Genomic DNA, 13,876 nt, shown 5'->3' on the forward strand with positions numbered 1-13,876 from the left:
GATCTGAAATAGGCATTTAAATTTAGTTATAGGGTTGCCCAATCCTATGAGATGCTTTGTGCCTTCTGCAAAGTGGTGAGCCCTCTCAACACACAGTAAGGGCTTGTCTACACTTACCGGGAATTGATGTGTGGCGATGGATGCATCGGTAGTCAATTTAGCAGGTCTAGTGACAACCCTCTAAATGAGGGATGAGCAAACTTTTTGGCCTGAGGGCCACATCTGGGTGGGGAAATTGCATGCAGGGCCATGAATGTAGGGCTGGGCAGGGGGTTGGGGTGCGGGAGGGAGTGCGGGGTGTGGGAGGAGGTGGAGTGTACTAGGGGGCTCAGGGCAGGGGTTGGGGTGCAGGGTGTGTGAGGGTGTGTGAGGGTGCTCAGGGCAGGGGGTTAGGGTGTGGCAGGTGGCTGGGGTGTGGGCTGCGGCCCGGTGCCACTTACCTGGAGAGGCTCTGGGGTGGCAGCGGCATGCAGCGGGGCTAAGATAGGTTCCCTGCCTGCCCTGGCCCTGCGCCGCTCCGCTCCCGGAAGCGGCCAGCACCACATCCCTGCGGCCACTGGGGGCAGAAGGGGGCGGACAGAGGACTCCACGCACTGCCCTCACCTGCAGGTACCTCCCCCGAAGCTCCCATTGGCCACGGTTCCCCGTTCCCGGCCAATGGGAGCTGCAGGGGGCAGTGCCTGTTGGTGAAGGCAGCACACGGAGCCCTCTGCCTCCTCCCCCAGGGGCCACAGGGACATGGCGCTGGCCACTTCTGGGAGCGGCGCGGGGCCCGTGGCACCCTGGGGGTGGCAATCCCGCAGGCTGGATCCAAACCCCTGACAGGCCGGATCTGGCCCACAGGCCATAGTTTGCCCACCCCTGCTCTAAATCGACCGCAGATCACTCCTGCACTCCATCTGAACAAGAAGCACAAGGAGAGTTGACGGGAGAGCGTCTCTCATCGCCATAGCATAGTGTGGACCCTGTGGTAAATAGATCTAAATACGTTGACTTCAGCTATGTTATTCACATAGCTGAAGTTGTATAACTTAGATCGATCTCCCCCCATAGTATAGACAAGGCCTAAGTCTGTCACTCAGGCCCATATCCACAAAAGGACTTAGGCATTATAGTATCTAACTTTTAAGTTTCTTGTCACCCAGTGGAATTCACAAACCGTGAGTTAATTCCCTAGGCTTCCTGTACAATGTGTTGGGTGGTGGTGGTGCGGGGGGGGGAGGGAAATGAGAGACCCCAGAGAATGGGAGCCACAAAATCTAGCCCACTAAGCAGGGATCTATCTAAACTAGCCAATAGCAGATATGGACGGGGGGGAGGTATCTTAAGTTCCTACCACCTCATGGAGTTAGGTGCCTAAATCCAGGTGGGAGGGAAGTATCTATTTCTGCTTGGGATTCACAGCTGGGAACATTCTCCTGGTGTCAGATGCCTAAGCCATGTCTTGTGTGACAGTGGTGGAGAGGCGGCCTCTCTTATAACCTTTAGCCCTGTGGTTAGGGAATTCACCTAGGGTGTTGAAGACCCCCGTTCAGTTGCTGCCCTCTGCCTGATGTGAAAAGGAGAATTGAACAGAGGTTTCCCACCTATCAGATGAGTGCCCTGACTGCTAGATTCGAGTCACCTTCCCTCTCACCCAGTGCATATTTAATTATTTATATACAGTAGAACAGCTTCAACAGGAGAGAGGTACTCAGATTAGAAGGTCCCATAGCCCAGTTTGGGCACTTACCTCAGATATGGGAAACCCCTGTTCAAATCCCTTCTTCTCATGATGCAGAGGAGGGAATTGAACCACATCCTGATTGAATACTCTAACCACTGGGCTAAAGGTTCCTCTTTCCCTCCCTGGCTGTTTTGTGTGGAGGTAGGTGTAGTCTGAGCACACCTATCAGATCAGGCCCCACAGGCAAGACTGGTGGGGCAAAACCTATCTTCACCTGGTTTGAGGCTCACCCTGGGGCTTATGCATGAGATAGCATGTCCATGGTGCCTAGGGAACTCTTAGAGAAAATTTAGACATCTAGCAAATTCAGGCCCCTACAGGGTTAAGTGGCAGCTGAGCGGGAGTTTTGTGGATTGCAGTGGTGCCTAAAACTGGGCTTTAGGCACTGAAGTCCATTTGTGGATCTGGGCCTCAGCACTTTGTAGGATTACTAGACACTTCTGAGGACTGGATCCTAAAATTTTAAATGTAAGGTCTTGTGGTGCGAATTCCTTTATAACAAAGTCCTCAAGAATTTAATAAAAAATGACTCTTCCATTGGTCTTTGGAACCGTTTTAATGGAAAAGTATGTCCCTGCTACAGAATTCTGTAGGATGACTCATAAGAAATGAAAGGACTTGACTAACCATTATATTTTGTAGGTTTTGAGAGTAATTTCTATAGAACCCAAATGGTTTCATCCTATCAAATGCTATAGGACTGAGCACCTTCTGCACAGACTGAGTACCCACATCTACCCCTTAAGTCAGTGCAGTGAAAGGTGCCAAGCACCTTGCAAGACTGGAGCCACTCCCATTTGTTCATAGGTATAACTTTGTTTGAGATTAAGGGTATGCCTATTCATACAGCACTGCAGCAGCGTAGCTGCACCAGTGCAGCTGTGCCGTTTCAGCAGTCTGGTGAAAAATGCTCTATGCTGATGGGAGAGAGCTCCCCCATCGACATAAAAATCCACCTCTGTGAGCAGCATAAACTATGTTGGCAAGAGAAGCTCTCCCGCCAACATAGCGCTGTGAACACAAACGCTTATGTTGGTGTAACTTGTTGTTCGTGGGATGGAATATTCACAATGAATAACCCTCTGAAAAAAAGCAAAGAACCTTCCAGTAATGATCAGGGTTTGACTCTAATCCTAGATATGGTGCAGTTGACCATTGTGCTCACTTGCACACAAATACAGTCAGGGATTTTTCAAGCTATGCAGTGAGGCATGCCTGAATATCTGGAGACTCACACCTGAAGAATAGTAAAGATTATGCCATGACCTCCGGCAAAACTAGCTCCGGAAATGTTCACAGAATAAAATCAACAAGAACATTTTTAAAGTAGATAAGATATTTTAAATACAAATGCTGAGCCTTGGCACCTCTAGCTTGGCATTTCATAGCCCTGACACCTCTGGGCTTGACATGTCAGTTATGAAAGTACAAAAATCACTTGTGCCCCGGCACATCTTTCATTACAAATTAAGCACTGGGCTGGATGAACCTCAAAAGAGCTCTGAATTGAATTTGGACCCAAGTGTTCAGATCTTTATATTAAATGTATTTGAACTCCTTGAAACTATGGGCTCTGAAAAATTGAACTGGAAGTTTCACAAGAACAGGTTTCTTCACAAGATTATTGGTGCCTCCCATACTTGTTGGGTCACCTGCTGTTCCACTGGTATGTTGGTCTTTCTGTTCCTCATCCTAAAGAAGAACTGAGGAGCATAGGATTGTGTGACAATTGAAAAAAGGTAACTAATTATTCCTGAACCTGCAAAAAGGTTCCATTAAAAGTTGCGGCACAGATTCTTATTTTGTTTGATTCTTTTCAGCCAATGCCATAAGTAATACTCTCTGTATATGCTCATAGGGTGAAATTCACCCCAAAGCAAAGGGCCTATGGAAGAACCTCCATATTGCCTAATCCCTTGAGTAGGGCTGGGGGACATATACTGTATTTTTATTGCAATTTAAGGTCAGAAGGGACCACCATGAGCTATTCTGACTTCCTGCATAACACATGGGTAGCCCTCCACCCCATCTCTGTGAGCAAGCTCCATATGGGACCCAAACAGACTGGTGCTAAGCAGAGACTTGAGTAGGTTTGACAGTCCAGGGTTACACAGATCCAGGGGCCTAACAGCTTGCATAAGTGTGTATGGAGTAACAGCTGCTGCCATCCCAGTTTAGAGGGCAGGAAGGGCTGGATTGTAGAATAGTGGCACAGCCCTGGTTTGGGGAGTGAATAGTGGACTGCTCATTGCCCCATACAAAGCCCAGTTACTCTGGCTCCGTGCAGAATAGATGAGTCTCATCCATTGAACATGGAGACTATAATGTAACCCCTTGCTGCTTCCAAGACAGACCACTTTTTCCTCACAAGGTGGCATACCAGCGACCATGATGGAGTTAGTCCCCCTCCGATTTCCACACACAATGATGTGTTGCATCTCCAGCAGTGCAGAGGATAAATAAGCTGTTGTCTCATAGGGATAGATGAGTGCCACTGAGAGGATATTTCAGTTTCATTGCCATGGCAGTTTTTCCTGCACTATCAGTACAGATGGGAACAGAAATGATAATGAAGAGCTACAGGATGTTATTGGTAAATTAGTTGAACTGTTAATAATTAAGCACATTAAAAGCCCTCTAATTGAATATAATTTCCTAAAAGAAACAGCAAAACATCTGAAGTTTAAAGGAAAAGCTTCCTGGTACATGTGCGATTTCAGCATATACCCACCAAGCGAATCTCTTGCTGAAAGAGCAAATTCACATCTTGGCAAAACTACATTTTACTGTCAAGTAGAATGTTCCTAGTTCCTAGTTCCTAGTTCACCTTAATGTAGTTCTCTTCAAACATGATTACCTTAAGATAAACTAGGAACCTTTTAGTTCCTGTCCTCAGTGCCCGTCTGGGGGAGTTGCAGCTCAGTACTTCGGTGCACAGTTCTATTCATTCCCCTATAGTTCAAACTGCGGAGCAGTGTACACATTCCCTTGCTTAGACAATGCTGAGGGGCTAATTTAGCCTGCAGGACCTTTATGTCTCGAGATGATGTGAGATTGAGAGAACCCAGCTTGACCCTTTGAACCCAAATTGAGTTTGCAGTACGTGCAGTCAGAAAACAAAATTCTCCTGCACAAGTATTTTTCTGTGGAATCTAGAAAAATGAATATTAGACAGGTGCACAGGCTCTTTTCCAAACAGTTATGTTTGGGAAAAATTTAAAAACTGAATGTGTTAACCAGCTGCTCCAGTGACTGAACCGGAAACTTTTTACTAGAAGGGGTGAATTAGAATATTATCGGCATCATAGAAACTTGGTGGAATGATGAAAATAAATAGAACGTGGTTAACACCATGGTAAAAAATACATAGGAATGACAGACTAGGCCATGCTGGTGGAGGAGGGCACTATATGTGCAAGAAAGTATAGAGTCAAATATAGTAAAAATCTTAAATGACTCAAACTGTACCATAGAAAGGATAGAAATTCTATGCTTGAATAATAAGAGAATAGCACTAGGAATACACTACCACCCACCTGACCAGGATGGTGACAGTGATTGTGAAATGCACAGGGAGATCAGAGAGGCTACAAAAACAGAAAACTCACTAATAATGGGGAATTTCAACTATCCCCCTATTGACTGGGAACATGTCACTATGCAGAGATAAAATTTCTAGACACCATTAATGACTGCTTCTTGGAGCAGCTAGTCCTGGAATCCATAAGAGGAGAGGCAATCCTTGATTTAGTTCTAAGTGGTGCACTTAAGAGATGAATATAGCTGAGCCACTCAGTAATAGCTACCATACTGTAATTAAATTTAACATTCTTAAGGGGAGGTGGAAGACCAAAGAAACCCATCACAGTAGCAATTAACTTGAAACGGGGGAACTACAGAAAAACTGAGGAAGGTAGTAAAATAGAAATTAAAAGGAACAGTCACAAGAGTGCAACTTATTAAAAACACCATAATAGAGGTGTTATTCCCTAAATAAAAAAAAACCCACCAGTAAAAGGGCCAAAAAATTCTACCGTGGCTAAACAACAGAGGAATAGAGACAGGTTCAAGACAAAAAGACATCCTTTACAAACTGGAAGTCAAACCCTATTGAGGCAAATAGAAAGGAGCATAAACTCTGGCAAGTCAAGTATAAGTAAAAGTATAACTAGCCGGGCGAAAAAAGAATTTGAAGAGCAACTAGCAAAAGGCACAAAAACTAACAGCAAAAAATTTAAGTACATCAGAAGCAAGAAGCTTGCCAAACAATCAGTAGGGCCACTGGACAATCAAGGTGCTAAAGGAGTACTTAGGGAAGACCAGGCAGTTGCAGAGAAGCTAAATAAATTCTTTACATCAGTCCTCATTGCAGAGGATGTGAAGGAGATTCCTACATCTGAGCCATTCTTTTTAGGTGATAATCTGAGGCCTGATCTATACTCGGGGGGGAAGGGGGGAGGGGATCGATCTAAGAATAGCATAGCTGAAGTCGACATATCTTAGATCAACTTAGAATCACTTACTTTGCATCCTCGCGGTACGGGATCGACAGCTGCTGCTCCCCCGTCAACTTTGCCTCCGCCTCTCGCTGAGCTGGAGTTCAGCAGTCGATGGGAGAGCAATTGGGGATCGATTTATCACGTCTACACTACATATGATAAATCGATTCCCAATAGATCGATCGCTACCCGCCGATCCGGCGGGTAGTGTAGACGTATCCTAAGGCACTGTCCCAGAATGAGGTGTCAATAGAGGAGGTTTTAGAATAAATTAAACAGTAATAACAGTAAGTCACCAGGACCAGATGGTATACACCCAAGAGTTCTGAAGGATCCCAAATATGAAATTGCAGAACTACAAACTGTAGTATGTAACCTATCGCTTAAATCTGCCACTCTATGCTGTGCTTAATTTGTGCTGGGGCTTGCCAGGGCTCAGCTCTGGCACCTCTAGGGTTGGCAGTTCATAGCTCCGGCACCTCTGGGCTTGCCGCATCAGTTATGAAAGTAAAAAATAATTGCTTGAGCCCCAGCACCTCTTTCATTACAAATTAAGCATTGGCTGTATGAGATAACTGGTGGATAGCTAATGTGATGCCGATTTTAAAAAATGTCTCCAGAGGCAATCCTGGCAGTTACAGGCCGGTGAGCCTAACTTCAATACCTGGCAAATTGGTTGAAACTATAGTAAAGAACAGAATTATCAGACACATAGATAAGCATGATATGTTGGGGGAAGAGTCCACATGGCTTTTGTAAAGGGAAATCTTGCCTCACCACTCTATTAGAATTCTTTGAGGACATCAACAAATATGTGGATAAGGGTGACGCAGGGGATGTTCTTGTGTTCTTGGACTTTCAGAAAGCCATTGACAGAATCCCTCACCAAAGGCTCATAAGCAAAATAGGAAGTCATGGGGTAAGAAGGAAGGTTCTGTCATGGATCAGTAACTGGTTAAAAGATAGGAAACAAAGGGTAGGAATAAATGGCCAGTTTTCACGGTGGACAGAGGTAAATAGTGGTGTCCCCCCAGATCTGTACTGGGACAAGTTCTACATATTCATAAATGATCTGGAAAAAGGGGTGCACAATGAGGTGGCAAAGTTTGCAGATGATACATAATTACTCAAGATAGTTAAGTCCAAAGCTGCCTGCCAAGAATTACAAAGGGATCTCTCAAAACTGGGTGACTGGGCAACAAAATGGCAGATGAAATTCTGCATTAATAAATGCAAAATAATGTATGTCGAATTTAGCCACGTTAGGTTGCTTTTAAAATGACTGCATCCACACAACCAACCCCGTTCCATCGACCTAAAGGGCTCTTAAAATCGACTTCTGTACTCCTTCCCGACAAGGGGAATAGCGCTAAAATTGACCTTGCTGGGTTGAATTTGGGGTAGTGCAGACACAAATTGACAGTATTGGCCTCCGGGAGCTATCCCAGAGTGCTCCATTGTGACCACTCTGGACAGCACTTTGAACTCCCATGCATTAGCCAGGTACACAGGAAAAGCCGCGGGAACTTTTGAATTTCATTTCCTGTTTGGTCAGCATGGTGAACTCAGCAGCACTCAGCAGCACAGGTGACCATGCAGTTCCCCCAGAATTGTAGAGCGTAGAATGTTTCTACGCTCCCCCTATCATCTCCGTCCTTGAGGTTATGGCAGATTAGAAGGTGAAAAAAATGCACTTACGATGACATGTTTTCCAAGTTCATGCAGTCCTCCCGCACTGATAGGGCATAGCTTAATGCATGGAGGCATTCAGAGGTTAGGAAAGAATTAAGTGAGCGCGAAGAGTGGAGGCAGGACACGATGCTGAGGCTAATGGGGGAGCAAACGGACATGATGAAGCGTCTGTTGGAGCTGCAGGAAAGCCAACAAGAGCACAGACCCCCGCTTCATCCACTGTATAACCCCCTACCCTCCTCTCCATGTTCCATAGCCTCCTCACCCAGACGACCAAGAACACGGGGAGAGAGGGGAGGAGAGACTCCAGGTACCCAGCCACTCCACTGCAGAGGATGACTTAAGCAACAGAAGGCTGTCATTCAAACAGTTTGATTTTTAGTGTGGCTACAATAAGCAACGTGGTCGAGTCCTTCCCTCCTCCCCCACCCTACCCAGGTTACCTTGTCCATTATCTCTTTTTTTTTTAATTAATAAAGAAAGAATGAATGGTTTCAAAAGAATAGTTACTTTATTTCAAAGGGGGGAGGGTGGTTGGCTTACAGGGAATTAAAATCAACAAAGGGGACAGGTTTGCATCAAAGAAAAACACACACAACTGTGACACCAAAGCCTTGCCAGTCATGAAACTGGTTTTCAAAGCCTCTCTGATGCACAGCGCGCCTTGCTGTGCTCTTCTAATCACTCTGATGTTTGGCTGCTCAACATCGGACACCAGGCGATTTGCCTCAACCTCCCACCCTGCCCATAAACGTCTCCCCCTTACTCTCACAGATATTATGGAGCACACAGCAAGCAGCAATAACAATGGAAATGTTGGTTGCGCTGAGGTCTGATGTAGTCAGCAAACAGCGCCAGTGAGCTTTTAAACGTCCAAAGGCACATTCTACCACCATTCTGCACTTGCTCAGCCTATAGTTGAACTGCTCCTTACTACTGTCCAGGCTTCATAAGCCATGGGAGCAAGGGGTAGGCTGGGGTAGCTGCGACCGTGCGGTACTGCCGGCTGGGAGAGCAGCCTGAGGCACAAGCCTCCAGCTCACATGATATTCCAGGCAGGACTGAATCTCCATGAGACAAAACTTAAAGAAGAGAATGACCTGGAGTCTCTGGCTCCCATTCAGTGCTCTAAGAGGAGGATGGCCATGTCTTTCCAAGCGCCCCTGATCGACCTCACTGAGGAGGATTCCAAGGAGTCCTCCCAGAGCAGCAGTACCACGTCTGCCCAGCAGCACCCAGGAGGACCAGAACAGATCCCCCGAGATCGTCGCTGGGGAGCAGGAGAGCAGCATTGCAGGGGAAGTGGTGGAATACCAGGATGGGAAAGATTTTGGAATTGGAGAGCTCGTGTGGGGGAAGATCAAGGGCTTCTGCTGGTGGCCTGCAATCATCATCTCCTACAGAGTCACGTCCAAACATCAGGCAATCTCTGGAATGTGCTGGGTGCAATGGCTTTGGGACGGGAAGTTTTCTGAGGTTTCAGCAGACAAGCTGGTGGGTCTGATGGCTTTTAGGCAGCATTTCAACTACTCCACGTTTAATAAGCTGGTCTCCTATCAATGAGCCATACACCATGCCCTGGAGGTTGCTAAGAGCCAAGCAGGGAAGATGTTCCCAGAACCCCCGGCCAAGCGGCTAAAGCCTAACTTCTGCAACAACAGCAAGGAACGGGTGGAGGAGGACCAGAGCAGAGAGCAAATGGTTTCCGAAGTCACAAACAACAACAGGAGCCTTGAAGACAGTTGTTTATCGTGCAGGAGAAAAAACCCAGCCACATTCCACCCGCTGTTTCAGGGGGGCCTTTGCCAGACTTGCAGGGATCAATTCCTGGAGCTCTTCTACATGTATGACGAGGACGGGTACCAGTTCTACTGCACCGTCTGCTGCGAAGGCAAGGAGCTGCTGCTGTGTAGCAATGCCAGCTGCTGCAGGTGCTTCTGTGTCGAATGCTTGGAGGTCCCGGTAGTGCAAGGTACCTCGGCCAAGGCTAAAGAGCAAGAGCCCTGGAGTTGTTACATGTGTCAACCACGGAAGTGCTATAGGGTGTTACAGCACCGACCGGACTGGAATGTATGGCTGCAATACTTCACCAGCAACAAAGGTCAGGAATATCATGTACCTAAAATCTAAAAAGACCCGCACATTTCCCAGAGTCACTACCCTTGATTAGAGAATGTTGATTGCATTGGCTACTTGGCTCACAGCAGCCCCCACAGTAGACTTGCCCACAACAACAGCGGTGATGGTGAGCTGAACGGGCTCCATGCTTGCACTGGTATGGCGTCTGGATGGGTAACCCAGGAGAAAAGGCGCAAAATGATTGTCTACGGTTGCTTTCACGGAGGGAGGGGCGACTGACGACATGTACCCAAAACCACCCGCAACAATGTTTTTGCCCCATCAGGCATTGGGAGCTTTAACCCAGAATTCCAGTGGGCAGCGGAGACTGCGGGAATTGTGGGATAGCTACCCAACGTGCACCGCTCCATAAGTCGATGCTAGCCACGCTGACTTAATGCACTTAAGTGGGGACATACGCAATCGACTGTATAAAATCAATTTCTAAAAATCGACTTCTATAAAATTGACCTAATTTCATAGTGTAGACATACCTTTATTAGAAAAGACATGATTAAGGGGGGAATGTGATAGAGGTCTATAAAATCATGAATGGTGTGGAGAAGTGAATATAGAAGTATTATTTACCCCTTCATATAACACACAAATCAGGGGTCATCCATTGAAATTAATAGGCAGTACGTTTAAAACAAACATAAGGAAGTACTTCTTCACACAATGCAGTCAACCTGGGGAACTCTTTGTCAGAGGATGTTGTGAAGGCTATAACAGGATTCAAAAAAGAATTAGATAAGTTCATGGAGGATAGGTCCATCAATGGCTATAGCCAAGATGGTCAGGGATGCAACCCCATCCTCTGGGTGTTCCTAAGCTTCTGACTGCCAGAATCTGAGATGGGACAATAGGAGATGGATCACTCGATAAGTGCCCTGTTCTGTTCATTCTCTCTGAAGCATCTGGCACTGGTCACTGTTGGGAGACAGGCTACTGGATAGATGAACCATTGATCTGACCCAGTATTGCCATTCTTATGGGGGTTTTTTATTATTAAAGTTGGTAAAGCAAAATAAAAAGTAAATAAACATAAGCAAAAATGGAGACTATCCTCCCATGAGATGTAAGATCTCCTTTATTTAGAACTAGGAAACACAAGAAGGATTTATTTTTCCTTTTAATTTTGTTTTGTGTGCAGTTTCTAGCTATGTAGCAACTTGTATGGCCATCATCCCAGTATCAGAGCAACTCAGAATCATTATCTTCACAAAACATCTATGGAGTAGGAAGGTATTATCCCATTTTACAGGTGGGAAACTGAGGCACAGGGTGACTTGCCAGAAATCACGGAGGAAATCTGTGGCTGAGCCAGAAGTCAAAGACAGGACTCCTGAGTCCCCAGTCCACCACCAAACCTACTAGGCCATCTAGTTCATTACTCTTCTTAACATATGAAATGTAATTTGCCTGTGTTCTGTATTGACAGAGCACTACTTGTTTCTTATGCTTAATATTTTTTTACAAAAATATCTAAATATTGTACTATATGCACACGCAGCAGGGAACTCTAAACTAGTATTTATTCAGATAATAACTCTGAGTAATTTGTCCAGTTTCCACACTTTCGAGAGTAACTTATTAAGGCTGACACCGTGATTAATCCTGATTTTAAAATGGCCTGACTCTCACTTAAAACCTTCCATAACAAACTGAATGGCTGCTTTACTTTTTCCTTACTTGATATCTTTGTCTTTTCTGGCAGATGACATTTGATCCTTCAATCTTCTTCAATGTTTTACTGCCACCCATTATATTTCATGCTGGATATAGTTTAAAGAAGGTAAGTGATTTCTCTCTTAAATTACAGAAGGTGGGCTGGTCTGATGGCTACTTTGTAGTGCCACTGTTACATTGGTGGGGAGAAGAATCTAAGTAATTGTCAGTTTGAAATTCTTTTGCATGGTAATTATTTAGGCCATTTGATATCAGAGAACAGAATGAAAAATAACTATAAGACTTCAAACCCATGGGCCTGATTGATTCTGCTCCTTACGCTTGTGTAAGGCTCTGATCTTGCACTTCAATGTGTGGGTGGATTGCTTTGCCCATGCAAGGCCCCTTTGAAGTCAGTGAGGCTCCACATGTGTGCAGCAGTCCTCCTACCATGCAGAATTGGGACCTACATCTGTGTAAGGGAGGGGATTCGTTGTAATATTTACATAGATCATTAAGAACCTGAGCTTTCATTATGACCACTAACTGTTTCATACATGAATATGCAATTCATACTTGAGATGCAACAAGGGAAGCTCAGTGACATATAGACACACTGACAGAACATGAGGGGGTCTTAGATCATATTTTCAAAAGCGTATTTGAAGTCTATGGTTTGTTTGTTTTTCCAATCCTGAAGAACTATTATAGCAACTGCCAGAATGGCTTGAATGGGACTCCTAAACTCGGTGTCTGAACTTGAATTTAGGTTTCTAAGATGAACTCTGCTAAATTTGACATTGTATTTTTCATACTTTGTTTCCCCAGAGACATTTTTTTCGTAATTTAGGATCAATTTTAACATATGCCTTTTTGGGAACTGCCATCTCTTGCATTGTTATAGGGTAAGTGAAATTCACATCCTATTATTCTTGTTCAAGTTTAAGATTAGTTGATTTTCCTGATAAAAAAGCACATGATTTACTTCACTGGTGTTAGTCTAATATGAAGGCATTTTCCTAAACTATCTATTCATGACTTTCTTAAACAATGAAGTTCTATCTTCAGGTGAGGTTGAGATGGAAAATTCAAGATGTAGTCATGGTATAGGCTGAACCCTTTCCATGAGACACTCAGTATCTTACACACTTGGGCCCCAATTTGTGATCTTTATATAGGCACAGGCTGCCTTTTACAGTCATGTAGCATTAAAATTTTATCTGTCCTGCAAGAAGGGAGCATTCTCCTTGGGGGAACACACTGTTCTTTACTGGCATTCCCTTTACAGGACAAGAAATCTCCAGAAAGACAGGAGGAATTTTAAGGTTCTTGAACTGTAGCAGATGTCCAGTATCATATGTGGAAAATAGAGTTAATGCAACAATGAGACAAGCTTCAGAACTGGTCGTTTAGGAAAATTCCCACAGCAGTAAAAGGCAAATAACTGGTTCTGAACCAAGGTTTCTGCAATGAGCTCTGCACCTGCACAGAGCCCTGCTGAAGCTAACGGAGCTCCTTACAGGGGTCTGCCTATGCAGAGCTCATTTCAGGGTTGGGACCTAAGACTTCATTAGCCATCTGTCTGGGATTGTGTGGAGTTGAAGGAGGAGGGCTTATTTTACAGGTTACAAGTTTGGGAATTTACTGATGGTTCAACTTTCAGGTTAGCAGCTCGCTGAATCTTGTAGGTTACCTGAGAGCCTGGCCTGTGTAACTCTTAAATGAGCCATTTAAGTTATTCAGCCTGGTGCGCAAGGATTTATGGTAGCACTTCAATTTTATGCATGCGCTTTAATTTAGAAGTGATCAGACTTCTGAACCTAGGCTGAGTGCTTTCAAATTATGAAAGCAATTAATTTTGACTCCTATCTTCTTGCTTTTTTATAACAGATCTTAAGTAAAGTTATATGTGTGCAGTCAAAATATATGTTCCTTTTCAACATCATCATAAGACAGAATTTTCACATTTAATTTCAATTCAGTATTACAAAAACATCAGTGACTGATGGATTAGTCTGTAATTCAAAGTTAATACTTGTTAAAACTATCCTTTCAGTGGAAGCAAGACAAAAATGGGTATCGTGACATCAGAGTTAACTTTCTTGTCATCTTAGTAAGATCCAAAGTAGGCAACAGCACACACAACTTGCATTTTCTATAACAAACCCATCAT

General features: G+C 44.7%; 1 protein-coding gene across 1 annotated transcript in view; it reads left to right on the forward strand.

Annotated features, from left to right (window-relative positions):
* Positions 1–13,876, forward strand: part of SLC9A9 (solute carrier family 9 member A9) — a 325,495-nt gene that overhangs the window by 17,433 nt on the left and 294,186 nt on the right. Inside the window, exons 3-4 of the mRNA XM_005303279.5 lie at positions 11,753–11,830; positions 12,532–12,608. Coding sequence (XP_005303336.3) covers positions 11,753–11,830; positions 12,532–12,608 — 155 coding nt within the window. The remainder of the gene's footprint in view (positions 1–11,752; positions 11,831–12,531; positions 12,609–13,876) is intronic.

Source organism: Chrysemys picta, chromosome 9 (assembly GCF_011386835.1).
Source record: "Chrysemys picta bellii isolate R12L10 chromosome 9, ASM1138683v2, whole genome shotgun sequence".
NCBI classification, from domain to species: domain Eukaryota; kingdom Metazoa; phylum Chordata; order Testudines; family Emydidae; genus Chrysemys; species Chrysemys picta.